The sequence below is a fragment of the Neofelis nebulosa genome, chromosome 7, assembly GCF_028018385.1.
Source record: "Neofelis nebulosa isolate mNeoNeb1 chromosome 7, mNeoNeb1.pri, whole genome shotgun sequence".
In the NCBI taxonomy this organism is placed as follows: domain Eukaryota; kingdom Metazoa; phylum Chordata; class Mammalia; order Carnivora; family Felidae; genus Neofelis; species Neofelis nebulosa.
Window position 1 is genome coordinate 6,498,225 of NC_080788.1, and position 27,968 is coordinate 6,526,192.

The following is a 27,968-nucleotide window of genomic DNA, read 5'->3' on the forward strand; positions in this document are numbered from 1 at the left end:
CGGAGGCTGGGTGCCAGTGCGGTCTACCAGCGGACCAGTGGTTCCCCTGCTCATTATAAACTGGGGGCTTACAAGCCAGCGCTGTGGGGCCAGGCCTTGTCAGGGCCTGTCCTGGGTGAGGCTCCCCCGGAGGCAGCTCCATCCTGCTCTCTGGCATGCTAGAAGGCCTGAGTAGCAGCTCTCTGGGAGCTTCACCCATCCACCCCCTGTCTGGGTCACTCTGGGCCTTGGCAGAGAAGGGCCCCAGCAACGATTGTTTCCAGTGTGAGTGCAGAAGGTGCAGCCAGGGCCCGTTCACACAGGGTGGAGTGGGCCCCCAACCCAATCTCCAGAATCTCATGGCGGAGGGGGATGGATCCTTCTCAACTTTAGAGAAGGGGTCGTGAAATCAGGGATAAAAGCGGGGCGGAGGCTTCCCGAGGATGGGGAAGGGAGAGATTTGCTGAGCTTTCAGGGGGCGTCGGCAGTGCTGGGATCGAAGGGCAGCCATGGCGGGAGGAGATCAGGTCTGCACCTGAACGAATCAGTTAATGAACAAATAGTAGCTTATCTTTAGTCCACTGTTAGTCAGAATCGAGAGTTGGAAAATCCACTCCCCTCGCGGAGCGAAAAAGTCTCCTGGTTAGTTTTCGTCTTCTCACCTGTTGCAACTTGCATTGTAAGATTGCACGAGCAGGCGGGCTTCTCCCGCTCGGAGAATCAGGCCCGCCTTGGTGGTCGCCGCGACCCCAGAATTCGGCAAGTCTGCGCTGGAATCAGAGCGCGGCTCCGGCAACCCGATTGGCCGCCCCACACCCCTGCCGCGCCCTCGGACAAGGCCCCGCCCAATCCCCGCCCCTCCAGCCCTGACCCCGCCCTGTCTGCGGACCGACTCCACGGCGCCGCCCGGCTCGCGCCTCCGCCCCCGAGCTCCCAGGCGGGCGGAGCTGCGGGCGAGGGGCGGGATGTTTTGGGGGGCGGGGGTCCCGATGACGGCATCGGAGCGCGCCGCGCGGAGGCTCGGAGTCTGACTGCACCCCTGGGGGACTGTGCTCCCACCCGAGCAGGTGGGTTTGGGGCCCGGGAGGGGTGGAGGTCGAGGAGGGGGGCGGGGGAGGCGCGCGCTCGCCCCCTCACTGCGCAGGCCTGGGCCGGGTGGCAGCGGGAGCCGGCACTTGGGGAGCACTGGACCGAGCACGAGGAGCCCCGATCCTTGCATACCAGCCTCCTGGAGGCCCCTCCTTGAGCGGGCGGAAGCGCCCCCTTCCCTAAATCGGGGGCCTGAGGCCAGCATCCCGGGCCTGGCCGGCAGGGGCGAGCGCCGACGCTGGGAGAGTCGGGCCCGCATGTGTAATCACTTTTCCAAACTCCGGGAGATCCTGTCGCGTGCCCGCCTCCTCCCGCGCCAGACCGCACCCGTGCAGTTGTCCCGGAGCCTTGGGTGCGCGGAGTTCTGTCTGTGTCCCGAGCGCTGGAAGAGCTCAGGGTGCGGGGCGAGCCGAGGCGCCCACTGTATTGCGCGATAGTTACCGCTGTGTCCCCAGGGCCCGGCACCCAGCAAGGGACTGGAGGATTGAGTGAGGGAAGGGACGAACCGTTACGTGTGCTCAGAGAAGTTCAGTAGTGACAAACCAAGTGCCGCGGGCCGGGTGGGTAGGAGGCGGTGTGGACCGTGATAAGAAGAGAACGGGGACGGGGAGAGTTTTTTGGATGCAGTTTCATCAACACTGTTGGGCAGCTACTAAGCGTCCGACCTTGTGCTGGGCGGTGGAGATCCAGCAGGAAGGGAGACGCAGGGTCCCTGCCTCCCAGCTCCCTCTGCTACAGAGTGGCCAGTGGCGGGTGGGAGCGTCACTGGGCGTCGTGTGTGCGCCGCGGTGCGGACACGGAGCAGAGGCGCTTCCCTGGCTCCCTGAGGGAGAGGGGGCCAGTCCAAGACCAGAGAAATGAGGAGCCTTGGGCAACACGGGGTGGGGTGCAGGAGGGGAGCAGACAAGGTAGGCAGGGCTGTTAAAGTTTGGATGGCAGTGGGGAGCCTCTCTTGGGAGAGTGTCAGCAGGAGGGTAACATGATTGCATTTGCAGTTTTGAAAGATGCTCCTGGTTGCTGCGTTGGGGACAGAACAGTGAGGAAGCTGGTCACAGCCATCCTGTGGAGATGTCAGTGGCGGGGAGCGGGGCTTTGGCAATAAGATGGGGAGAAGCGGGTGCACTTGAGAGATATCTAGGAGATGGAATTGGCAGGTGTGGTGGTAGGAGTTTGGTCTGGAAGGATCTGGCTTTTTTTTTTTTTTTTTTTTAATTTTTTAACTTTTATTTATTTTTGAGACAGAGAGAGACAGAGCATGAATGGGGGAGGGTCAGAGAGAGAGGGAGACACAGAATCTGAAACAGGCTCCAGGCTCTGAGCAGTCAGCACAGAGCCCGACGCGGGGCTCGAACTCACATACCGCGAGATCGTGACCTGAGCCGAAGTCGGACACTTAACCGACTGAGCCACCCAGGCGCCCCTGGATCTGGCTTTTTTGAAGAAGGCGGGGCAGGGGGGTGTGAGGTGACAAGGGCGGAGGTGATGGAGACCCTGGTGGGTATTAGGGAAAGGGGCTCCCTGATGTGGTGGTGGTGGAGCGTGCGTGTTCTAGGAGATGGGGTCACCGGGGAGGGGTGCGGCTGGAACACGGACGCCCTTGGGAGTCAAGTGGAGGAGTTGGGGGCCTTCTTTTGCCAGTGACGGGAACCACGCAGCGTTACCGTGTCGGACCGCATGTGGCCCTCGCAGTATTCGGACACCAGGCACCCTCCCTTCCATGTCTCCAAGGTCCGGGAGCCCCGGGATCTGGCTCTGGGTCACCTGCAGGTGCTGACGGCCAGGGGCCTCTTCCTCTCTCTACAGGACCGGGAGCTGCCCTCCCCCAGCATGGGGCTGGAGGCCCAGAGGCTGCCGGGGGCCGAGGAGGCCCCAGTGAGGGTGGCCTTGAGGGTCCGGCCGCTGCTGCCCAAGGAGCTGCTGCACGGGCACCAGAGCTGCCTGAGGGTGGAGCCGGGGCACAGCCGCGTCACCCTTGGTCGAGACCGCCACTTTGGCTTCCACGTGGTGCTGGATGAGGACACGGGGCAGGAGGCCGTGTACCAGGCCTGCGTGCAGCCCCTCCTCGAGGCTTTCTTTGAGGGCTTCAACGCCACGGTCTTTGCCTATGGTCAGACGGGCTCCGGGAAGACGTACACCATGGGGGAGGCCAGTGTGGGTGAGTGACCCGGCGGGAGGCCCCGCGTCCTTGTGGAGTCTCCCCAACTTCTGCCCCTGCGTTCCTGCTGCCATACCCCCGTCCAAGGCGAGCCGGGTTCCCAATCTGACCTGCGGCCCCGGGTGGGAGCGGCCGTGTCGGGAGGCTGACCAGGACGGGAAGGAAGAGTCCTTGATGTGGGGAGCCTTTCGCACCTCCACAGAGATGGGGTCACACTGTGTGGCTCCGGGGACCTCAGGGAGAGGAAGGGCGAGGCAAGTCGGCCGGTCTCTGGAGGTCATCAGGATGGCTGACACGGCTCAGGGACCCGTGTTCTAGTCAGAGTAGTGGGAGGGGGGGGTTGTTCTGGAAGAGCCGAGTTTGGCTGCTGCCCGGCAAGGGGGCCGGCAGTTCAGTGAGGCCCTGGAGCGTTCGTTTGGGAGGGATGCTTTGGGCCAGTGGAAGGAACTGCCCCACGTTAAGTAGCACAAACGTTCTCTCTCTTAGGTTACAAACGCATACAGGTGTGCCGTAGAAAATTAGGAAAATACAAACACGAGCATTTGGTACTTTCCAGAAATCACTCGCCCTGATACCATTCCGATTTCTCTGAGAAAATCATTTTACCTTTTAAAAAATGGATTATATTGTACCTGTGCTTTTATAGCCTGCTTTTTTCTTACAACATATCATACACATGTCTCTAGATCATTAAATATTCAAGCTAATTTAAAAAAAAATTAATGTTTATTTTTGAGAGCGAGCGACAGAGTGTGAGCTGGGGAGGGGCAGAGAGAGAGGGAGACATAGAATACAGAGCAGGCTCCAGGCTCCGAGCTGGCAGCACAGAGCCCATCGTGGGGCTCGAACCCACAAGAGATCATGACCTGAGCTGAAGTCGGACACCCAACCGACTGAGCCACACAGGCGCCCCTCCAAGCTGATTTTTTAATGGTGGCTTGGCATTCCATTGTGTATATAAGTTAACTTATTTAACCAGATCCCTATTGGATCGTAGGATGGACTCTTAGGATGTTTGCATTCTTTTGAAGTTATGAAGAGTGCTGTTCTGAACACCCTCTTATTACTTCCTTGGGATAAATTTAGGAGGTCCTTTAGCTAACTGAGCGTAGACTATAGTAATGAGCTCCCTGACCCGGGGAGTAATCAAGCCAAGGGTATCTGATGATCTAGCAGAGATGTGGTGGAGGGAATGCTTATTACTTCATGAAAGGGGTTGGCCGAACCTTGAGAGGTTGCTGCCAACTCTGAAGTTCCATAATGCCGCCTGACCTTCCTGGAGGGTGGTCTGGCTCAGGCTACCCAGCCATCCTGGCCTCCGCTGCTACGCTCATGCTGGAGCCCTGCCCTCCAGCTGCTGGCTGGGGCCCTGGGGCCTCGAGCCATGTCCGCTGAAGGCATGGTGGCAGGAGGCTCTGCCGTGTCTCCCCAGCCTCCCTTCACGAGGACGAGCAGGGCATCATCCCACGGGCCATGGCTGAAGCCTTCAAGCTTATCGATGAAAATGACCTGCTTGACTGTCTGGTGCACGTGTCCTACCTGGAAGTGTATAAGGAGGAGTTCCGAGATCTGCTGGAGGTGGGCACCGCCAGCCGTGACATCCAGCTGCGGGAAGATGACCGCGGAAATGTTGGTGAGGAGCTCCTGGGGCCTCCACTGGCTGGGAGTGGGACATGTGGCTTGATGCGGCTTCACCTGCCGAGGGGTGGCTCACCTGTCTGGGAGGGCTACTTCCTAACTGGGAAACCCGAGCCCTGGAAGGTTTTGCCTTCCTTTCTCCCGTCTCCCCTGAGTTCGGTATATACTTCTGTACCCAGAGTGCAAGGTGGGCACGGGCAAGCGGGAGCCCCTGGGGCCGGAGCCAGGATGGGCAGGACCCTTCCCACCCCTGCCTATCAGGCATGGGGAAGGGGCATCTGAGTCGGGAAGAGCTGGAAAGGGCTAGCCCTGCTCTGCCTGCCCTCCTGGCCAGTCCCCGGCTGCCCCTGCGCTGGGCTCACAGCCTTGCGTGTCCTCAGTGCTGTGTGGCGTCAAGGAGGTGGACGTGGAGGGCCTGGACGAGGTGCTGAGCCTCCTGGAGATGGGCAACGCGGCGCGGCACACGGGCGCCACACACCTCAACCGCCTGTCCAGCCGCTCACACACCGTCTTCACGGTGACCCTGGAGCAGCGGGGGCGCGCCCCCAGCCGCCTGCCGCGACCCCCTGCGGGCCAGCTGCTGGTCTCCAAGTTCCACTTCGTGGACCTGGCGGGCTCGGAGCGGGTGCTCAAGACGGGCAGCACGGGCGAGCGGCTCAAGGAGAGCATCCAGATCAACAGCAGCCTCCTGGCGCTGGGCAACGTCATCAGCGCCCTGGGCGACCCCCAGCGCCGCGGCAGCCACATCCCCTACCGGGACTCCAAGATCACCCGGTGAGGGCCCTGCGGCCTGCGGCCCACGGGAGCAGGGGCCCCTCTCCGGCCGCTGGGGGTCAGGGGGCGGCGGGAGGCGAGGCGAGGAGGGGATGGGGCCCCTCTGGCTTCCCGGCCGCGCCGCCCACCGCTCCGAGGCCCCCCGGGCGACGAATCAGGGTCCCGGGGCCGGGCGCGTCCTGGCGCTCCGGCGCCCCTGACGCGCCCCCACCCGGCGTCCTCAGGATCCTCAAAGACTCGCTAGGCGGGAACGCCAAGACGGTGATGATCGCCTGCGTCAGCCCCTCCTCCTCCGACTTCGACGAGACCCTCAACACCCTCAACTACGCCAGCCGCGCCCAGAACATCCGCAACCGCGCCACGGTCAACTGGCGGCCCGAGGCCGAGCGCGCGCCCGAGGAGGCGGCGGCCGGCGCGCGCGGCCCCCCGCGCCACCGCTCGGAGACGCGCATCATCCACCGCGGACGGCGCGCCCCCGGCCCCGCCGCCGCCCCCGCCGCCGCCGCGGCCGCCGCCCGCCTGGGCGCCGAGTGCGCGCGCTACCGGGCCCGCACCGACGCCGCCTACAGCCTCCTGCGCGAGCTGCAGGCGGAGCCGGGGCTGCCCGGCGCCGCCGCCCGCAAGGTGCGCGACTGGCTGTGCGCCGTCGAGGGGGAGCGCAGCGCCCTGAGCTCCGCCTCCGGGCCCGACAGCGGCATCGAGAGCGCCTCCGCCGAGGAGCAGGCCACGCAGGGGCCCGGCGGGCCGAAGGTGGCCAAGGGCCAGGTGTGGCCCCGGGGAGGGAGGGCGCGGGGAAGGGAGCCGTCTTCATACGGCCAGCGGCGCCCCTGCCCCTTGTCCATCAGCGCAGCGCATTCCGGATTCAGAGGCGATTCTGATGACCTTGACCACGTCCTTTACCCTCCCGAGTCTCAGGGTCTCTGTCTGTGAAACAGGGGTAACGTGGGTACCTACCTCCTGGGCTTGTTGTAAGGGCCGAAGGTGCACCAAGTGCCCAGGGCAGCACGCTAGTGGAGCCTCAGTGGGTTCCCAATAATAGTGATGCCGTTATTATTGTTAATAAAAGTATGATTCATAATCCAAGAGATGGCCCAAATAGCTTGCAGAGGGGACCACAGGCTGGGTGGGCTTTGGAGCCCCATTGCAGGCAGGGCTTGCAGCAGAGTAGCAAGCTGGACTAGGGGAACCCCTGGCAGGGCAGAGAGAGGGCCGGGGTGTCCCAGAGACAGGCAGGCTTGTCCGCCGGCTCCTGCCCCTGAAGCCTCTCTCCTTGCCCCTATCATAGGAAGATGGGGCACTGCAGTTGCTCGCCCTGCAGAGCCAGGTGGCCCGGCTGGAGGAGGAGAACCGAGACTTTCTGGCGGCCCTGGAGGACGCCATGGAGCAGTACAAACTGCAGGTGGGGGCAGGCTTCCTCAAGGTGAAATCGAGCTGAGCTTCCGGGGAGAAGGGGGAGTTAGCCAGGGCGGGCTTCTGGCAGGGTGGGAAGAGATGGAGGGGGCACAACGGAGCAACAGCGTGGAGGTGAGGAAGAGAATGGTGCGGGTGGTTGTGCCTGATGGCCATGACCCTGGATGAGAGGTGGGACTGGAGGGGCGGTCGGACGGGTCCCCGTCGTCCCCAGGCAACTGGGTCAGCATTGCTCCCGGCGCCCTCTGGCGGCAGTGACTGGCATGAACGTGGCGGACTGACCTGGAGCTAGCTGGGTGGGGTGAGAGCTTGACCCTGAACAACTGGTGTGCATGTGTGTGTTTGGGCAACAAGTGGTCAGAGGTATCTGGCCCTCCTCAGTTTTAGCCGAGAGAGGGTGGGGTGGCCCCTTTCTTCAGTTTCCCGCACTTCTGCCTGCCAGCATCCCGGCACCCTCCCCGTCCGCACCCCGCATCAGCACCCGGAACATGTCTTGCAGAGCGACCGGCTTCGGGAGCAGCAGCAGGAAATGGCGGAGCTTCGGCTGCGGCTAGAGCTGGTGCGGCCTGGCTGGGGGGCCCCAGGGCTCCTACAGGGCCTGTCTGCCGGCTCCTTTGCGCCCCGGCCTCACACAGCCCCCCTCGGCGGCGCCCACAACCACATGCTGGGCATGGTGCCCCCCGTCTGCCTTCCTGGAGATGAAGTTGGCCCTGAGAACTGGGGAGAGGTGAGGAGGTGGCGAGGCTGGGTGTCTTGCATTGGACAGGCTCGGGCAGGGGAAGGGCGGTGCTGCCGAATGTATCCAGCCTTTCCCGGGACCAGCTGTGAGATAGCCCTTTCCAGTGCTCCTAGAGAAAGGGCCAAAATTTGGGGGACTCTGTAGGGCCACTCAGAAGGGTCTGGTACCACTGGGCATCCCTGGGCTGGCTGGAGATTTTTGAAGTGAGGAGGTTACAGAGGGAGTTGGGCCTCAGGCGCTGGATGGAAAGCTTGCACACCTCCAGAGATGGGGGGGCTTATCACCTCTGAGGCCACCCCTTCTGTCTTTGCAAGTATACTTTTCCATGAGCCCTAATCTCCCTGAGCCCGGCCTTCTAGTCACTTGGGACCTTCTGGACAAAGGCTGTCCTGCATCTTCCTGAAAGTTCTGGGTCATCTCAGCTGTAAAAGCCCAAGGCATTGCGGGGAGGGAGGGTGTGAGTTTGACCGGAGTCTGTTATACATCCACCACTCTGGCAGGGCACTGCTGGTGAGCTGTATACAAAGATAGGGCAAACTGTCACCCGTGGAGTCCCAGGTGCTATGGGCGCCACAGGGGAGGAGGCGCTGGGAGGTTGGGAGGAAGCTCCTACTCTCGCTTGGGATTGGCAGGGCTGTGAGGAAGGCGGGCAGGGCCGGACATAGGCACGAGCAAAGATTGATGATGGAAAATGGCTGATGGACGGTGCCCTGGGTGCTTTCTGTCCTGAAACCCTGGCACTCCCCTAGCAGGTGACAAATGGCAGAGAGGCTGGGGCCCAGCTGCTGGCAGAGGCAGACAGCCAGGGGAGCGGCTCTTCAGCTGCCTCGGAGGAGGAGGAGCAGGAGGAGGGGCAGGAGGAGGGGCAGCCGCCCCTGCGGCCCCCGCACCTGCGCAGGTGAGTGGGACCAGCTGCCCACCTGACCCAAAGCACCTCGGGACCCAGGCCGGGCTGGAGGAGGACCCCACTGTGGTCTCAGGGAGCCCTCACCTATGTTGCCCCGTCCGGCGGGGAGAGCAGATGGGGACTGTGGGCTTGGAACCGGTGGGGTGAGTACGCCACAGGGTGGGCCCCGGGCCTCCTGGTTCTCGGCCTTCACGGCGGCCTTCGGTGCCCCCAACAGCCCAGCCCCCTGGCCTCGGTTCTGCCAGGCCGACGCCCCGAGGCTCCATTGACCCTGAGAGGACAGAAGACCACAGTGGCCTCTCTTCCTTCCTCTGAGTCCTGCTTCTGTCTTCCAGGAACGGGATCAACAAGTGGAGCCAGAGGGTGGGGGCCCGCCCAGGAAGTCCATGTGCCGGGAAGGGCCCAGAGCTTCACCCCGAAGAACCGGGTGCAGCCATCCCGGGGCCCAGAGGTGAGCTGGGCCTGGTGCAGAGAGGGCTCTGACCCTCCCCTCCGTGATCCTGGACTGGCTGTCCCAGACGGGCCACACGCCATGCCTCGCCGCCCCTGCCCGGGGCGTGCCTCTCCCCTCCCCCGCCTCCCCCACTGATCGTTGGGGTGGTGGCCTTGACGGCGGGCTTGTTACAGTAGCCGGTGGGAGCAAGGCCCTGGCGCGGCCCCGCCGGACCCCAGCTGCCACGGCCTCTGAGCGGCGGCTGGCCCAAGCCCAACAGAAGATCCGGGAGCTGGCCATCAACATCCGCATGAAGGAGGAGCTCATTGGCGAGCTGGTCCGCACAGGTGAGGCAGTGGGCCTTCGGGCGGGCCTCCCGCCTGAAGGTGGTTAGGAGCGGGGACCAGGTGACTTAGTGTGGTAGCCGACTCAGCCTCTTGGGGCTGTGTGACCTTGAGCAAGTAGAATAGCCCCTCTGTGGCTCTGTTTCCTTCTCTCTAAAGTGGGGCTAGTGATTGTGCCTGCTTTTTGGGCCGTTGAAGGGACTTCATTCAGCTGAAGCGCTAAGACCGGTTCTCAGAAAGCGATACCTATTCGTGGTAACGGTAGTTGTATTTGTCGGTTGCCTGCCGTGTTAGGCACCTTGCTGGGCACAGGATCCCCTACTCTTAGGGTGCAAACAATGGCCCCAAATCATGCTACGTCCGCCACTGGTGACACATGTAAAGAAGCAGCTGAGCCTTTTTATTTCAAGGGTCGTGTATTTATTACAAAATGCATTATGAAGGGACGCCTGGGTGGCTCAGTCGGTTGAGCGTCCGACTTCGGCTCAGGTCACGATCTCACGGTTCGTGGGTTCGAGCCCCCCGTCGGGCTCTGTGCTGACAGCTCGGAGCCTGGAGCCTGCTTCGGATTCTGTGTCTGTCTGTCTGTCTCTCAAAAATAAATAAACGTTTGCAAAATGCATCATGAAGAATTTCAAACACAAGAGGAGGAAGGCTGGCACAGCAGGGCCCCGTGCGCCCGTCACCCGGATTTAACGTCACGAGGTTCTCCCATACATCCCTTTCCTTTGTCTCTTTTGTCTTCGCTGAGGTGTTTTGAAGCAAATCCCAGGCATCTTGTCATCTCACCCCCACACCGTTCAGTTTGCCTCTTTTTGGACACGTTAACCGACATGCCATGAGCACGTCTAACGAAGCTCCACGTCCCCCCCATGCCCAGAGCACAAGCCTGTTCCCTCAGGTCTTTGGCACAGTCCATGGACAGCTGATTTGCTGGCACCCAGCTCCACACATGTCCCACACCGTGCTCGTGAGGTCTCTAAAGCGTCCCTTCTCCTGTCTCCTCACAGTCCTGTAGACTGTCCCAAACCCCTCGTGTTCGGGACTTGCCCATTGGCTTCCTTGTGGTGGTATTTAACTCGTCCCTCCGCTCGCCAGATTTCCCGCCAATGGAAGTCAGTTCTGGAGGCTTAATTACATGCAGGCCCAACCTGTGTATTTGTTAGTAGGTGGCAGGTGAAAATAAAGCCAATTTAGGGGTGGCCTGGGAGGCTCAGTCGACGAAGCTTCCGACTCTTGACTTCGGCTCAGATCGCGATCTCACGTCTCGTGAGTTTGAGTCCCGAGTCAGGCTCTGTGCTGGCAGCGCGGAGCCGGCTTGGGATTCTCTGTCTCCCCCTCTCTCTGCCCCTCCCCTGCGTACATGCACGTGCATTCTCTCTTTCTCTCTCTCTCTCTCACAAAAACAAACGTTTAAAAAAGTAAAGCCAGTTTAACCCCTAATTTCTGTGGGTCATTGCTATGGATGAGGCTAATTTTAATTGAAAAAGTAAGTGGCTTAAAGGAAAATATAGTAAATAACTCACGGTACCAGTGGTACAGGGGCTTGGCAAAACCCCCACAGGTGACCATGGCTGACAGAGGTCTGGAACCCCTCCCAGGGGAGCCGAGCGATGGTCCCCTTGGGGGAGAGGCGCTGCCTGTGCTGATCCCCGCTCTTTCTTCCAGGCAAGGCGGCCCAGGCCCTGAACCGGCGGCACAGCCAGCACATCCGGGAGCTGGAGCAGGAGGCGGAGCAGGTGCGGGCAGAGCTGAGCGAAAGCCAGAGGCAGCTGCGGGAGCTCGAGGGCAGGGAGCCCCAGGACGCTGGCGAGCGGTCCCGGCTCCAGGAGTTCCGCAAGAGGGTCGCTGTCGCCCAGAGCCAGGTGCAGGTCAGTATGGGGATCCCGGGGCAGTGGCTGGGGGCCTGGGATCAAGCCAGGTGGGCCCCGAGGCCAGGTTCACCGGCACCCGTGGGCGCTCGGGCCCTCGTGGCCCGGCCCCTGGCTGGCTTGGGGAACGACCCCTGACTCCCAGGGTGAGGCCGGTGTTACACAGAAGTCAGCAGCGCTGAGCGGGGTGTCTCAGCTGTAAACACAGCAGAGGCAGGGAGGCCAGTGCTGCCTGCAGCCCAGCGAGGGGGGAAGGGTGGGCATCGAAAGCAAGCTACCCCTTCCTCATGCAGCCCCCCTCCCCCCCCACCCCCCCCCAACCCCGCCGCCAGCTCCCCGGCCACTTCTCTCTCCGTCCCGTCTTCTCTGTCTACCCCTCGGGCCGTCAGTCTGTCTGACTCGAACATCTGTCTATCACGCTGTTGGTTGGTAACCCCCTCCGGAGCTTCCTGGGTGTAACCTGAAATGGGTCCCTGCGTGCAGAGGGCAGGGAGAGACCAAAGAAAGAGGCAGCCACCCCAGGTAGAAAGGTTTCCTAAGCAAGGGAGCTTGCATACCAGTCTTGTCTTGGCGGCAGCAAGGTGAGTGGATCCCCGCACCCGCGCACCACATCTTAAAAGTTTGTGAGGCTCCCTGAACTGCGTTCAGTCGTGTGTACATGCAGCGTTCTCAGCGCCACATCACTCTCTCAAGGTCGTGTCCTTAGAGCCGCCTCGGGGAGTGGGAAAGGCGAGCAGAGCCCACGTTCCAAGGACAGGGGAGGGAGTGAGGAGCCTCTGATCACCTGGGTCCACCCAGCTCATGGGTCAACTAGACTCAACAAGGATCACACGTTAGCCAAACACACAACATTGTGTTTGGATAAAGGCACAGGGGCCTCCTTGTAGGACAGTAATGTCCAAGGCCATTCTATTTTGGAGGATAGCTGTTCTCATCAGAGACCTTTCAGTGTTGAGGACAGGCTTCTTTGGCTGTCATTTAAGCTTGCTAGATGAATTTAGTAAGGGCTTCTCTGTGTGCTATACTGTCCTCCAGCCCAGTGGAGGGAACCAAGATGGTGGCCAAACGATCGTACTGTTGGAAAACAGCGTCCGCCTGGCCTTGAGGAGAGGGAAGTTCGCAGCTTTAGGATATTGACCTGGTCGTGCGTACCGTACATGTTGGCTGGGGGAGGCAGCTCTGCCAGGCGTGAAGAGATGGACTGGGGGATGTGCCCAACCAGGACTCCCACCTTCTTCCCTCTCCCAGTGGCACATTTACCATTCCGTGTCTAGTGCGTTTCACCAGGTCGGGCTTGTAGCGGGACAACAGGATCCCAGTGGAGACCGAGGAGTCCCCTCGAAGTAACTCACCCATCCAGATGGGACACCCTAGGCAAGTTCTGGTAGACCATCCCTTTCCCAGGCGTGGTGGGGCTTGGTGTTCTCAGCAGCACAGCACATGGCTCCATGGTGAGAGTTGAGACAGTGGCTGTTTCCCATGACTTCCGTACCTCGACGGGATTGGGTGCCTTGGCAAGAGGCCCCAGTCTGGCATATGGGGCACGGGCCCTACTGGTTGATCACTCACATGTATGAAAGCCTGGGGGAGTACTTTAGTCCACCCAGCCAGAGTGGTTTTATCTGTTACTACTGTAGTCTGCTGGGTTGTTTTGTTTTTTTTTGAAGTATAGTTGACATGTTACATTAGTTTCAGGTGCACAACATAGTGATGCACCAAGTGTGTACCTATGCTGTGCTCACGGCAAGTGTAGCTACCATCGGTCACCACACAACGTTGTTACAATCCCACTGACTTTATACCCTATGCTGTGTCTTGCCCCATGAGTTATTCATTCCATAACTGGAAGCCTGTACCTCCCACTCGCCTTCACCCGTGCCGCCTCCCCCTCCCCTCTGGCCACCGTGAGTTTGTCCTCTATTTATGGGTCTGCTTGTGCTACTTGTTCTGTGGATTCCACATATAAGCAAAATCATACAGTATTTGCGTTTCTCATATTTCACTTAGTATGAAACCCTCCAGGTCCATCCATGTTGTTGCAGATGGCGAGATCTCATCCCTTTTTTATGGCTGAGTAATATTCCATTGTACATATACGCCACATCTTTATCCCTTCATCTATCGATGGACACTTAGGTTGCTTCCATATCTTGGCTATTGTAAATTATGCTGTAGTAAACATAAGGTGCTTATATCCTTTCAAACTAGTGTTTTCATTTTCTTTGGGTAAATGCCTAGTAGTGTGATTACTGGATCATATGGTAATTCTATTTTTAATTTTTTGAGGAACCTCCATACTGTTTTCCACAGTGGCTGCACCAATTAGCATTCCCACCATCAGTGCATGAGGGTTCCTCCCGCCGCCCCATCCTCACCAACACTTATTTCTTGTCTTTTTACATCAAGCCATTCTGACAGGTGTGAGGTGATACCTCATTGTGGTTTTGATTTGTATTTCCCTGATGATCAGTCATGTTGAGCGTCTTTTCGTGTGTCTGTTGACCGTCTGCCTGTTTTCTTTGGAGAAATGTTTGTTCATGTCTTCTGCCCATTTTTGATGGGAGTATTTTTTTGTGTTGAGTTGGGTAAGTTCTTCATATATTTTGGATGCTAACTCTTGATTGTAAATGTCATTTGCAAATATCTCCTCCCATTCCATAGGTTGCCTTTTAGTTTTGTTTACTGTTTGTTTTGCACAAGCTTTTTATTTTTATGAAATCCCAATAGTTTATTTTTGCTTGTTTTCCTTGCCTCAGGGGATCTATCTAGAAAGAAGTTGATGTCAGAAATGTTACTGCCTGTGTGCTCTTCTAGGACTTTTATGGTTTCAGGTCTCACATTTAGGTCCTTAATCCATTTTGAGTTTATTTTTGTGGATGGTGTAAGAAAGTGGTCCAGGTTCATTCTTTTGCATGTGACGGTCCAGTTTTCCCAGCACCATTTGTTGAAGAAACTATTTTCCCCATTGTATATTCTTGCCTCCTTTGTTAAACATTGACCACATAAGTGTGGATTTATTTCTGAGCTCTCTATTCTGTTTTATTGATCTATGTGTCTATTTTTGTGCCAGTACCATACTGTTTTGATCACTACAGCTTTGTAATGTAACATGAAATCTGGAGTTGTGATACCCACAGCTTTGTTTTTCATTTTCAAGATTGCTTTGGCTATTTGGGGTCTTTCATGGTTCCATACAAGTTTTAGGATTGTTTGTTCCAGCTCTGTGAAAAATTCAATTGGCATTTTGGTAGGGATTATATTAAATCTGTAGGTTGCTTTGGGTAGTATAGACATTTTAATAATATTTGTTCTTCCAATCAATGAGCGTGGGAATGTCTTTGCATTGGTTTGTGTTATCTTCAGTTTCTTTCGTCAGTGATTTATAGTTTTCAGAGTATAGGTCTTTCTCCTCTTTGAATAAGTTTATTCCTACATATTTTCTTATTATTATTTGGTGCAGTTGTAAATGAAAGGGTTTTCTTAATTTGTCTTTCTGCTGCTTCATCATTAGTGTATAGAAATGCAACATATTTTTGTATAATTTTGTGTCCTGTGATCTTACTGAATTAATTTATCAGTTCTAGTAGTGTTTTGGTGGAATTTTTAGGGTTTTCTATATATAGTATCATGTCATCTGCATATAGGAGTTTTACTTTTTCCTTACCAACTTGGGTGCCTTTTATTTCTGGTCTGCTCGCAGTGGCTGGGACTTCTAGTACTATGTGGAATAAAAGTGATGAGAGTGGACATACTTTCCTTGTTACTGACCACAGGGGAAAAGCTCTCAGTTTTTCATCATTAAGCATGATGTTAGCTGTGGGTTTTTCATATATGGCCTTTATTATGATGAGGTATGTTCTCTCTAAACCTACTTTGTAGAGGATTTTTATCATAAATAGATGTTGTACTTTGTCCAATGCTTTTTCTGCATCTATTGAAACGATCGTATGGTTGTTTTCTCTTATTGATGTAATGTGTCACATTGATTTGTGACTGTTGAACCACCCCTTGCACCTCAGGAGTAAATCCTACCTCATCATGGTGAATAATTTTTTACATATATTGTTGGGTTTGGTTTGCTAGTACTTTGTTGAGGATTTTTTTGTCTATGTTCATCAGAGATATTGGCATGTAGTTCTCTTTTTTTGGTCATGTCTTTGACTCGTTTTGGTATCAGGGTAATGCTGGCCTCAGAATGGATTTGGAGGCTTTCCTTCCTCTATTTTTTGGAATAGTTTGAGAACAATAGGTATCACTCGTCTTTAAATGTTTGGTAGAATTCTCCTGTGAAGCCATCTGATCCCGGACTTTTGTTTGATGGGAGTTTTTTTTTTTTTAATTACCAATTCAATTCCATTGCTGGTAATCAGTCTGTTCAAATTTTATTTCTTGGTGATTAGTTTTGGTAGGTTATGTGTCTAGAAATTTATCCGTTTCTTCTAGGTTGTTCAATTTGCTGGTGTATCGTGTTTCTTAATATTCTCTTTACCATCCTTTGTATAATTTCTGTGGTGTCACTTATTATTTTTCTTCTTTCATTTCTGATTTTGAGTCCCTCCCCTGCTTTCTTTTTGATAGGTTTGGCTAAAGGTTTATCAGTTTTGTCGATTTTTTTCGAGGAACCAGCTCCTGGTTTCATTGATCTGTTCTATTTTTTTTAGTCTCTATTTTATTTCTGCTCTAATCTTTATTATTTCCTTCCTTCTGCTGGTTTTGGATTTTGTCTGTTCTCTTTCTTGCTCCTTTAGGTATAAGGTTAGATTGTTGATGTGAGATTTTTTTCTTTTTGAGGTAGGCTTGTGTTGCCATAAACTTCCCTCTTAGAACAGTTTTTGTGGCATCCCAAAGGTTTTGGACCATTGTGTTTTCATTTTCATTTGTCTCCATGTATGTTGATTGTGTTTTCATTTTCATTTGTCTCCATATAGGTTGTTGATTTCTTGGTTGGCTCACTCATTGTTTAGTAGCATATTTAACCTCCATGTATTTGTGTTCTTTCCAGATTTTTTCTTGTGGTTGATTTTTAGTTATGGTCAGAAAAGATGCATGGTAGGACTTTGATCTTTTGGAATTTGTTGAGACTGGTTCTGTGGCCTAATGTGTGATCTGTTCTGGAAAATGTTCCATGTGCACTTGAAAAGAATGTGTATTCTGCTGTTTTAGGATGAAATGTTTTGAATATATCTGTTAAGTCCATCTGGTCCAGTGTGTCATTCAAAGCCACTGTTTCCTTGTTGATTTTATGTTCGGATGATCTGTCCATGAATGTAAGTGGGGTGTTAAAGTCCCCTATTATTATTGTATTACTATTAATTAATTACTTTTTGTTATCAACTGCTTTATGTGTTGGGTGCTTCCATGTTGGGTGCATAAATATTTACGATTGTTCTATCTTGTTGGATTGTTCCCTTAATGACTACGTAATGTCCTTCCTTGTTCTTGTTACAATCTTTGTTTTAAAGTCTATATTGTCTGATGGAATACATTACTACCCCAGCTTTCTTATCACATCCATCCCCTCGCTTTTTTTTTTTAAGTTTATTTATTTTGAGAGAGAGAGCGAGAGCGAGCATGATCAGGGGAGGGGCAGAGAGGGAGAGAGAGAGAATTCCAAGCAGGCTTTGCGATGACAGAGTGGATCCCAATGTGAGGTTTAAACCCATGAACCATGAGACCATGACCTGAACCGAAACTAAGGGTTGGACACTCAAGTGACTGAGCCACCCAGGCATCCCACCATCCCCTCACTTTCAATATGCAGGTGTCTTTAGGTCTGAAATAAGTCTCTTTTAGGCAGTATATAGTGGGTCTTGTTTCTTTAATCCATGTCACACTGTGTCTTTTTTTTTTTTTTTAATGTTTTCTTATTTTTGAGAGAGAGGAAGGGAGAGCGGCAGAGAGAGAGAGGGGAACAAAGGATCCGAAGCAGGCTCTGCACTGACAGCAGAGAGCCTGATGCGGGGCTTGAACTCATGAACCATGAGATTATGACCTCAGCTGAAGTCGAGTACTTAACCAACTGAACCATCCAGGTGCCCCAATACTGTGTCTTTTGATTGGAGCATTTAGTCCATTTACATTCAAAGTAATTTTTGATAGGTATGTATTTATTGCCATTTTATTGTTGTTTTTTATAGTTCCTCTCAGTTTCTTTATTCTTTTGCTCTTTTCTTCCCAGTTTGTTGGCTTTCTTTAATGATATACTTGAATTCGTTCCTCTTTATTTTTTGCACATCTATTCCTGGTATTTGATTTGTGGTTACCATTAGGTTTATATCTAACCTCTTCTACAAATAGCAGTCTATATTAAGTTGACAGTCGGTTAAGTTTGAACCCATTCTTTACTCTTCTCCCCACCACATTTTAGGATTTATGATGTCATACTTCACAACCTTTTACTTTGTGAGTCCCCTGACTAATTTTTACAGATATACTTATTTTTACTTCTTTCATGCTTCCTACTTTTCTTACTCTTACTTATGATCTTTTCTTTCCACTGAAAGAGTCCCATTTAACATTTCTTGCAGAGCTGGTTTAGTGGTTGTGAACTCCTTTAGCTTTTGTTTGGGAAATTCTTTCTCTCTACTCCTATTCTGAATGGTGGTGTTACGGGGTAGATTATTCTCGGCTGCAGACTTTTCCTTTCGGTGCTGTGAATGCCATTCCCTTCTGGCCTGCAAAGTTTTTGCTGAAAAATCAGCTGATGGTCTCATGGGGTTTCTCTTGGATGTAACTGTTTTCTCTTGATGCTTTTAAAATCCTCCATCACTACTCTTTGCCATTTTAATTACTCAGTGTCTTGGTGTGGGCCTCCTTGAGTTGATTTTATGGGGCGATTTCTGTACCTCTAGATCTGGATATCTGTTTCCTTCCCCAGCTTCAGGAAGTTTTCAGGTATCATGTCTTGAAATAAATTTTCTGCCCTTTTCTCTCTCTCTTTTCTTTCTGGGATCCTTATAATGCCAATGTTACTACACTTGATGGAGTCGCCGAGTTCCCTAAATCTGTTTTCATTTTGCATAATTTTTTTCTCTCACCTGCTCAGCTTGATTACTTTCCCTTACTCTGTCCTCATCCATTCTTCTGCTTCCTCTAGTCTGCTATTTATTCCCCCTAGTGTCTTTTTAGTTTCATTTATTGTGTTCATTTCTGGTTGGTTCTCTTTTTATGTTTTCTGTCTCTTTGTTCAGGGTCTCACTGATGTCCTCCACTCTTTTCTCAAGTCCAGTGAGTATCTTTATGACTGTTACTTTAAATCCTCTATCAGGCATATTACTTATTTCTGTTTTGTTTCGGCCTCTTGCTGTGATTTTGTCCTGTCCTTCCATCTGGGACATATCCCTCTGTCTCCTCATTTTGTCTAACTCTGGGTCGGGTTTTGTGTGTTAGGAAAGCCAGCTACATCCTCTGCTCTTGAAAGTGTGGCCTCATGAGGAAGAGGTCCTGTAGTGCAGTGTCCCCTGTTCACCAGAACCTGGTGCTTCACAAATATCTCACATGTGCATCGTGTGCACCTGACTGTTGTGGCCGCTTTTGCCATCCGTCCAGTGGTCTGCAGGGGCTCTCTTTGTCTGCTGTGGGCAGAGTTTGGGCCCTGTGCCGTTAGTGGGCCAGTCTGGGGCCACGCCGGGCTTGAGTCAGATCAGGGATTTGCCAGAGCCGTGGAAGCACCGAACTGCAGGGCCCTTTCCCTGTGTTTTCCCGAGAAGCTTTTGTGGATGCTCACGGCCTCCAGCAAGACCATCTGTCTGCCCCCAGCCCACTGCTGGCGCCGCAGTCAGACTAGTGTGGCTGTCTTCCCATCTCTCTGGGGCAGGAGTCACTTTGGAGTAGTGCCGGCCTCTGTGGGGGCTGCTTCCACGCTGCCAGGCTGTGGCCTGGGTTGGATGGGCTCTGGCCCAGAGCATATTAGAGCGGACGGGTCGGCAACGTGCACAGGGGCAGGGCGTCCAGTTTTAGCGAGGTTTGTGAGCTGTCCTCTTGTGAGAGGGGACCTCCTGCTACTATGTCCAGGACCCGCCACGGGGGCGGAGGAGGTGGATCTGTAAAGTGCGGGGTGCGTGGTGTCTGCAAGGTTTGCGCCCGCCTTCTGGGGGAGGAGTCCTGTCTTGCTGGGACTGAGGCAGGTCTGGCTGCAGGGGCAGATCTGCTGGAGCGCCGTGGGATGAGGCTCAGTGTAAGTTAGGCAGTGAGTGTTGGTGTCGCGCTGGCCCCCACGAGGGGCTGTGTGTTGATGCTGGGGGCAGAGCGTGGAAATGGCACCTGCCAGGTCCTCTGTTCCTGGAGGAGTCCCTCAGTGATGTCTGTCCCTCCAGATTAGTAAATGACTGTCCCTCCATACGCCCTGGGCATTTTTCAAACTCCTGCTTCTGTCTGTATCTCCATGCCTGTGTGTTGTGCTGTCTCTTTAAGGGTGGGACTCCACTTCCTGTGGCCCTTGGGTTCTCCCAGACCTGAGCCCGCTGAGTTTTAAAATTCTGATTTTTATTTATTTATTTATTTTGAGAGAGAGAGTGTGCGTGAAGCAGAGAGGGGCAGAGGGGAGAGAGAGGGAATCTTAAGCAGGCTCCATACTTAGTACAGAGCCTTACATAGGACTCGGTCTCATGACTGAGATCACGACCTGAGCCGAAATCAGGAGTTGGATGCTTAACTGACTGAGCCACCCCGGCACTCCTAAAGTTCCATGCTTTAAGTCCCACTACTTTTAAGAACTCTCAAAATTTGGCCCCCCTGGTTTTCAAAGCCAAATGTTAGGGTGATTGATCTTCCCCGGGCAGGCTCCCTGGTGTGAGGGTCTGCTTTTGTCCGCTTCCTTGGTGTCCCCCTTTCCCATGGACGGTCCTGTGGTCCATCTAGCTCCCACCGGGTCTCCGCCCTTCCCACCCTCTTCCACGGGTGTCTTCTCTTCATTTAGTTTGGTTTGCTCTGCCTGTCTTCTGGTTGTTTTCTGGGTTGTTTGCTCCCATGTGTTTTCCAGTTGCATCCATGAGATGAGGTGAGCTTAGCGGCCTCCTACAACTCTCTCAGCTTTCATTTCAGTGCTCCAGCCATGAACCAGCCCGCTCACATGGCTGGAGCTTTGATATTCGTGATCTTTCAGAGGCTGTGGACTGGATTTTGGACAAGGGGACTCCTCCAGCAGCCTGCATTTTATCGTTTTATCTTAATTTTTTAAATGTTTATTTTTGAGAGAGCGTGCGCAAGCAGGGAGGGGCAGAGAGGGAGGCAGAGAAACTAAAGCAGGCTGCGTGCAGTCAGGGCAAAGCCTGACACGGGGCTCAAACTCCCGAACCATGAGATCATCACCTGAGTTGAAGTCCGATGCTCAACCGACTGAGCCACCCAGGTGCCCCAGCAGTCTGTATTTTAAAAGGTCCCCGCCCCACTTTGCCTTTTTCAGTCTCTGTGGGCAATGCTTTGGTCATGTCCTGGGGTGTTTATATTTCAAAGACTAAGATTTACTAAGAATTGCTAAGACTTACAAATTCAAGGGACAAAGCATGCAAGTTTTCTTCAAGGAGTTTGGGGTAATTGCTATTTAAATTTGTCCTTTGTGGGGCGCTGGGTGGCTCAGTTGGTTGAGTGTCTGACTCTTGATCTCGGTTCAGGTCATGATCTCCCGGTTCATGGATTGCGCCCTGCGTCGGGCTCTGCGCTGACAGCGTGGAGCCTGCCTGGGATTCTCTCTCTTCCTCTCTTCCCGCCCCTCCCCAGCTCACACGCTCATGCTCTCTCAAAATAAATAAACTTAAAAAAAAATAAAAAGTAAAGGAGGGGCGCCTGGGTGGCGCAGTCGGTTAAGCGTCCGACTTCAGCCAGGTCACGATCTCGCGGTCCGTGAGTTCGAGCCCCGCGTCAGGCTCTGGGCTGATGGCTCAGAGCCTGGAGCCTGTTTCCGATTCTGTGTCTCCCTCTCTCTCTGCCCCTCCCCCGTTCATGCTCTGTCTCTCTCTGTCCCAAAAATAAATAAAAAACATTGAAAAAAAAATTAAAAAAAAAAAAAAAAAGTAAAGGAAATTTTTCCTTTGTGTCAGGGTCAGAAGACATGGGGCATCTTGTCTGTTTCCTCCTCAGTTACCTCCTCATCCTCCTCACCTTCTCAGAGACTCCAGCTCTTAGCATCTGAATCAGGCTTTGTCACAAGCACCCGGATGTCAATCAGAGGCATCTTGTGCCCTCGTAGCTTTATGAGGTCTTTACCCCACACCCCTTACCCTGCACTCCCGCCCAGTGGGCAGCAGAATAGCCTTACCTCTTCCTTCTTTGCCCCGGCGTGCCGTGCAGCTTCCCAAACCAGCCCCTAAATCGGCGTTTTAAGGATGCCCCATGCTCATGCGACCATCCGTGGCGTCTGGCATAGGGGCCACCTCTCCCCACCCAGGTCTCTGGCCGACTCCGGGTTTCGCCTGCTGCCATTTTCCGTGGCAATCTGCTCGCGAGCTTCCCGGATGTCACTTTAAACCGGTCCCCGCATGCAGAGGGCGGGGGAAGCTATGAAAGAGGCAGCCACTCCCCGTGGGGAAGTCGCAGGTTTAATCAGCAAAGGGAACTTATTTACAAGGCTCGTCTTGGGTGGCAGCAGGATGAGTGGATCCCCGGGCCCACCTGCTGTATCTTAGAAGTTCATGAAAAGGCCTACGCGGGTTCAGTCGTGTACACGCAGCGTTCTCAGCGCCTCGTCACCCTCTCGAGGCCGTGTCCTTGGAGCTGCCTCTGGGAGCAGGAAAGCCAAGTGTGGCCCACATTCCAAGGACAGGGAAGGGGGTGAGGAGCCTCTGATCGCCCGGGTCCAGCTCATGGGTCAATGGGAGATCACATCCTTTTGCTGACCTTCCCCAACACGTTTTATCAGTTGATGTGACTAACTGTCCGTTTATCCATCTATCCATTCGTCTTTCTATGGCCTTTTATTGATCCATGTATTATCTGTTTTGTCATTAAGATCGATTTCTTTATTAGAGAAAGTGTGAGTGGGGCAGGGTCAGAGAGAGAGGGAGAGAGAATCCCAAGCAGGCTCTGGGCTGTCAGCGCAGAGCCCAGCGCCAGGGTTCCATCTCACGAACTGTTGAGATCATGACCTGAACTGAAGTCGGACGCTTAACTGACTGAGCCACCCAGGCGCCCCCACCCTGTTTTTCACCCTTGTATGATCCCATCCATCTGTCCACCCACCCTTCCATCCACCAAACTTTATAGCTGTCTGTCCATCCGTCTTCCCCCCCCTCCCTTCCCGCCTCCCTTCCTCAGCTCAGCTAAGAGACAGTTCAGTAGAATGGTCAAGAGCACGGGCTCTGGAGCCTGACTGCTTGGGTTTGAATCCCAGCCCTGCCACTTAGTAGCCTTGTGCCCTCGGTCAAGTTTCCTGAGCTCTCTGTGCCTCAGTTTCCTAGTCTGCGAAGTAGGGATAATGATAATCCTGTTTTTTCCGTAGGATTGTTAGGATCATTTGATACCCACAGAGCAGGTGATGTGTGCCTCGTACAGAGAAAATGTCCTGGTAGCCACCATCTTTTGCTGTCATTAGTCCATTACCCGCTGGCCTGTTTGCCCTTCCGTCCGTCCCTCTCTCCGTCCATCGTCCTGCGGTCCTGCCCACCCTGGTTGAGTGTCGGGGGTGGTGCCATCTCGTGGTGGCCCAGCCGGGGCTGTGTCGGTCCAGGTGCTGAAGGAAAAGAAGCAGGCGACCGAGCGGCTGGCGTCGCTGTCGGCCCAGAGCGAGAAGCGGCTGCAGGAGCTCGAGAGGCACGTGCAGCTCATGCGGCAGCAGCAGGGGCAGCTGCAGAGGCGGCTTCGCGAGGAGACGGAGCAGAAGCGGCGCCTGGAGACCGAGATGAACAAGCGGCAGCACCGCGTCAAGGTCGGGTCGGGTCGGGGGCGCCCGGGGGCGCCGGGACTCACGGCCGCGGGACCTCCCGAGCTGGCCGCTCGGCCTCCCTGAGTTTGTCCCCGCCCCTGGCAATGAGGAGAGCCGGAGGGCACGCGAGGCGGGCGGGACTCAGGAGGTGAGCCGTGCCCGCGGCCGGCGGCCCGCAGGAGCCCAGTCCCAGGGAGACGTGGGTGGCGAGGCCATCTCCGGAGGGGCTCTGGGGAGACGCGGCCCCCCCCCCCCCCCCCCGCGGGACCCTGCCCCTGAGCTGCTCGCCGGGCGCATCCCCAGGAGCTGGAGCGGCGGCACGAGCAGCAGCAAAAGATCCTGAAGATCAAGACGGAAGAGATCGCGGCGTTCCAGAGGAAGCGGCGCAGCGGCAGCAACGGCTCCGTGGTCAGCCTGGAGCAGCAGCAGGTGGGCCGGGCCAGGCCGGCGTCCCCGGAGCCCCCGGTCGGCTGCCTCGGTCCCCCTGGGGCGCAGCGGAGGTGGGGGATGGGAGGGGGGCGCACCCTTCTCCCCCACTGACCCCGGGCAGGGGCCCGTGGGGCCAGGGGTGAGAGCTGAGTTCCCTCCCCCACCCCCGTCAGAAGATCGAGGAGCAGAAGAAGTGGCTGGACCAGGAGATGGAAAAGGTCCTGCAGCAGCGGCGGGCACTGGAGGAGCTGGGGGAGGAGCTCCACAAGCGGGAGGCCATCCTGGCCAAGAAGGAGGCCCTGATGCAGGAGAAGACGGGGCTGGAGAGCAAGCGCCTGCGGTCCAGTCAGGTGAGGCCCCGGCAGCGGGGTTTGTGCCGGGTGGGAGGCCATCGGGTGGCCCCCTCCCCTGGAGGTCCCTCCCGGTGACAACCCTGCCAGGGGAGGCTCTTCCGGGTGATGTCCCTGCCGGGCAAGTTCCAGCCACGTGAGGCTCCGTCCCCTTCGTTTCGCCCTCTGCACTTGCTGGGGGCCGTGCAGGCCAACAGGGAACAGCAGGTGTGGAAAGGGGGATGACCGAGGAGACGCAGGCCTCACAGGCGCTGGAGGCCGACAGACCTGGGCAGACGGCGGCCTCCCCGCAGAGCAGTACTCTGTCCTCCCTGCGTCACTGCTTCCTCTTGAGTAAGGAGCTTCTGAGCCAGTGCCCTCTTCGGCTGGTGGAATCACAGTGGTGCCAGGACGGTGGAAAAGGGGGGATGTCAGACCCAGAGCAGGTGCTTGGACTCAGTGCCCACGGGGGTCCAGAGTGCTCTGAAGTCCAGCAGGGTTCAGGGCGCTGCTGGATTGTCCGGTGCTGCCCCCTTTCTGCCAGGAGTGCCTTTTCCCACGCTTGCTGGGATCCTTCGGGGCCGTCTCTGGGGGTCCCTCCTCCGAGGCTCTGGTCCCGCCGGGCCCTCCCGCCGGGCGGTACTCCCGGATTGTAGGGCTCTCGAGGGAAAGGCCCGCAGCCTCCGTAGCATCCCGTGGCTGGGCCGCTTCTGTGACCTCTGCGAGGGTGGGGCCGCCCCCTCCCTGACCCCCAGTGGCGCCGCCCCCAGGCCCTCAGCGAGGACATCGTGCGAGTGTCCAGCCGGCTGGAGCACCTGGAGAAGGAGCTGTCGGAGAAGAGCGGGCAGCTGCGGCAGGGCAGCGCCCAGAGCCAGCAGCGGCTCCGCGGGGAGATCGACGCCCTGCGCCAGGAGAAGGACTCGCTGCTGAAGCAGCGCCTGGACATCGACGGCAAGCTGAGGAGGGGCAGCCTGCTGTCGCCCGAGGTGAGCCCCGCGGCCCGGACCTCCGCAGTCTGCCCGGCCTCGGCCCGGCCCAGGGCCGGGCCCTGCTGCTCCCGGACACGCTTTCCCTGCGAGTGAGACCCAGGGCGTGGGGTGGCCGCAGCGGGCGTGCTGGCCTGGCCCTTCCTCCCGCTGCGGCCCCCGCAGCAGGGACGCACGGACTTGGCCCTCGCGGTTCCTGCCCGGCTGGACCCTGGGGGCGCTCTGTGTCCTGAGCCGTGTCAGCCCGCGCGCCCGCGCCTCGGCTCCCTGTGTGGGAATGAGCGGTGGCAGCACGTCCCTGCGCCTCGTGGCCAGTCCCTGAGCAGCAGAGAGAGCCTTCTTGCAATAAACTCACCCCGGTGGCCCCTCTGGTGCCCGGAGCAGACCCGCCGTATCTTCTGTTTGGCGTAGAGCGCTCTGTGCTTCTGTAGATCACGTGACAGGCGATACACCAGAGAGCAGCCCGTCAGCAGAGCCTGGCCTCCCCCGGGGTCGGGACTGGGACACAGAAGCTTCCTGTCCCTGCCATACCAGTCAGGGACACTTTGGATGTGCTGTGAGCTCAGGATGAGGCGACAGAGCGTCTCCCCCATGGCTGGGTGCTGGTGCCGTCTGCCCAGGGCCGTCATCCGGGGAGTGGGTGTGCGTGGTGCGGGCACCCGGGCCTCCCCTTCCACGCCCGCCCGTGTCCCGCAGGAGGAGCGGACGCTGTTCCAGCTGGACGAGGCCATCGAGGCCCTGGATGCTGCCATCGAATACAAGAATGAGGCCATCACGTGCCGCCAGCGGGTGCTGCGGGCGTCGGCCTCCTTGCTGTCCCAGTGTGAGATGAACCTCATGGCCAAGCTCAGCTACCTCTCGTCCTCGGAGACCAGAGCCCTGCTCTGCAAGTATTTCGACAAGGTGGGTCACCGGCTCCCGGGCCCTCCGCCACCTCCGTCTGGTACTTGTGTGGGGGAGGGGTCTGCTGGCAGCTCCAGACGGGGGTCTGTTTCCTCCCAGATGCGGGGACAGAATCCGGGCCTGCTCCAGTCTCCAGAGCTGCCTCAGACTCTCCTCCTTCAACCCTACCTTTCTTAGTGAAACGAAGACCCGGTCTCCTCTCCCCCCACTTTCCGGCCTCCTGGCCCCTTCAGTGCACCCAGATCGGTGGTTCTCAGCAGGGATGGTTTTCCCCCAGGGGACATCTAGCCGAGTCTGGAGATGCTTCCGGTCCTCACAGCCATGAGGGTAGAGACCAGGGATGCTGCTAACCAACCCTACAGCAGGCAGGACAGGTCCCCACAACCCCAGACTCCCTGCCTGAAATGTCAGTAGGCCAGAGCTTGAGAAGCTGGGCCTCAGCAAGGCTCCGCCCGCGGGCTTAGGAGTCTGGGACTCGGAAGGAGCTTGAGGCAGGGGTAGGAAGTAAGCTTCCTCTTGACAGCTGACTCTTGTCATTTGGAAATCCCTGCCTAGAACACGGTTGAGAACGTGTGGGAGGCCGGGTCTTGGCTCAGCGGGACACCCTGGTGATTCCTTAGTGACGTCCGCCCCGTTGGGGGCGGTAGCTACAAGTTTGCCGAATTACCTGAGTACCTGCCGCCCCGGCCGGGGATGGTCCGCGCTGGGGGCTGAGCCCGGCTGGGTCTTGGGACAGGTCGTGACGCTCCGAGAGGAGCAGCACCAGCAGCAGATCGCCTTCTCCGAGCTGGAGATGCAGCTGGAGGAGCAGCAGAGGCTGGTCTACTGGCTGGAGGTGGCCCTGGAGCGCCAGCGCCTGGAGATGGACCGCCAGCTGACCCTGCAGCAGAAGGAGCACGAGCAGAACATGCAGCTTCTCCTCCAGCAGAGCCGAGGTGAGGCGCCCCGCCCGCGGCCCCTCCCCCCGCCCGCGGCCCCTCCCCGCCTTCCTCCTCCTCCGCCCCTCCCGGCCTTCCTCCGTGTCCCCTCCCGTCTAGATCACCTCGGCGAGGGGCTGGCGGACAGCAGGAGGCAGTATGAGACCAGGATCCAAGCGCTGGAGAAGGAGCTGGGCCGCCACCTGTGGGTGAACCAGGAACTGAAACAGAAGCTCAGCAGCCTGAGTGCGGCAGGCCAGAGCAGGGGTGAGGCTCACCTGACCCGCTTTGGGCCGGCCTCCGGGAAGGCTTGGGAACCCCTCTAACCTCCGCTCTTCCGTGGGCATCTCCCACAGGGGAGCTGAGGCCTCCGTTTCTGACGAGTGTCGTTGGTCTCGGTGACAGGTGGGGAGAAGAGGGCCCTGTGCCTGGAGAGCAGACCGGCTCCCGGAAACGAAGAGGAGCTGCGCCCCGTGCCCGAGCTTCTCTGGCAGCAGTCCCTCCCTGAGGGGGGCCCCCGCGCCCGGGACGAGGTGCGGGACTTGGTCCGGGCCCCGCTGCCGCTGACGTGGAAGCGCTCCAGCCTGTGCGGTGAGGAGCAGGGCGGCGCCGAGGAGCCCCTGGGGGGGCGGGCGCCCCCCGTGGGTGAGGCGGGCCTGCCCTGGAACACCGGGCCCCTGCCCAAGCCCCGGCGGGACCCGCGCCGGGCCAGCTCAGGCATGATCGACGTCCGGAGAAACCCACTGTAGGCTGTGCGCAGAGCCCGCCTTGCAGGGAGGCTGAGCCCGCTCCCGGGCACGGTCAACCCCCTGGCTTCGTGAAAGACGGCCTTTAGCTCTCCCTCCAAATCCGGGTCCTGATCTTGACACAGCGGGGATCAGCGAACCTGGGCCACCAGCCCCAGTGGATCAGACTCCTTTTTTTCATCCGTAAATTCCTGCCCCTCATTTCTTTGAGCTCCGGTACCGGATTGCCATCTTTTGGCTTGAGAGTTCCCAAAAGGCAATTCTGGTCCCAGACCTGCGTGCGGGTGCCCACAGTGCTGGGGTTCAGCCGGTGCTGGACACACAACAGTGAGTGGCAACCGGGTTGTGTTTTAAATGGTCTCATGTATATGGTGGGAAGTGGGAAGCTTGGCATAGTTTTAGACTTTTGTAAAGCCATTTTATAATAAATGAGACTCTGAAGGGAAGAATGGGAGTTTTTAC

General features: G+C 56.5%; 1 protein-coding gene across 5 annotated transcripts; it reads left to right on the forward strand.

Annotated features, from left to right (window-relative positions):
- Positions 1-658: 658 nt before the first annotated feature.
- KIF7 (kinesin family member 7) lies at positions 659-27,955 on the forward strand. 5 transcript variants are annotated; one of them, XM_058736591.1, is made up of 19 exons: positions 659-1,046; positions 2,872-3,223; positions 4,656-4,856; positions 5,242-5,635; positions 5,860-6,400; positions 6,921-7,034; positions 7,545-7,772; positions 8,534-8,682; positions 9,027-9,142; positions 9,319-9,471; positions 11,137-11,339; positions 23,002-23,199; positions 23,500-23,625; positions 23,802-23,975; positions 24,725-24,940; positions 25,637-25,843; positions 26,580-26,778; positions 26,881-27,027; positions 27,166-27,955. In XM_058736591.1, exons 2-19 carry the CDS (start codon positions 2,896-2,898, stop codon positions 27,507-27,509), a joined length of 4,038 nt encoding a protein of 1,345 aa, XP_058592574.1. In that variant the 5' UTR covers positions 659-1,046; positions 2,872-2,895; the 3' UTR covers positions 27,510-27,955. The 5 variants fall into 5 exon arrangements, with proteins under 5 accessions (XP_058592574.1, XP_058592577.1, XP_058592576.1 ...); XM_058736594.1 differs by having other exon boundaries at positions 662-1,046; positions 9,322-9,471; positions 23,799-23,975; XM_058736593.1 differs by having other exon boundaries at positions 662-1,046; positions 8,537-8,682; positions 23,799-23,975.
- Positions 27,956-27,968: the final 13 nt, after the last annotated feature.

Excerpts from the sequence above, each read along its gene's own strand:
- KIF7 (XM_058736590.1), top strand. The coding sequence starts at position 2,896 with ATGGGGCTGGAGGCCCAGAGGCTGCCGGGGGCCGAGGAGGCCCCAGTG. Across the intron at positions 7,773-8,533 it reads GCCCTGAGAACTGGGGAGAG|CAGGTGACAAATGGCAGAGA; the intron begins GTGAGGAGGTGG and ends GCACTCCCCTAG. Across the intron at positions 24,941-25,636 it reads GCAGCCTGCTGTCGCCCGAG|GAGGAGCGGACGCTGTTCCA; the intron begins GTGAGCCCCGCG and ends CGTGTCCCGCAG.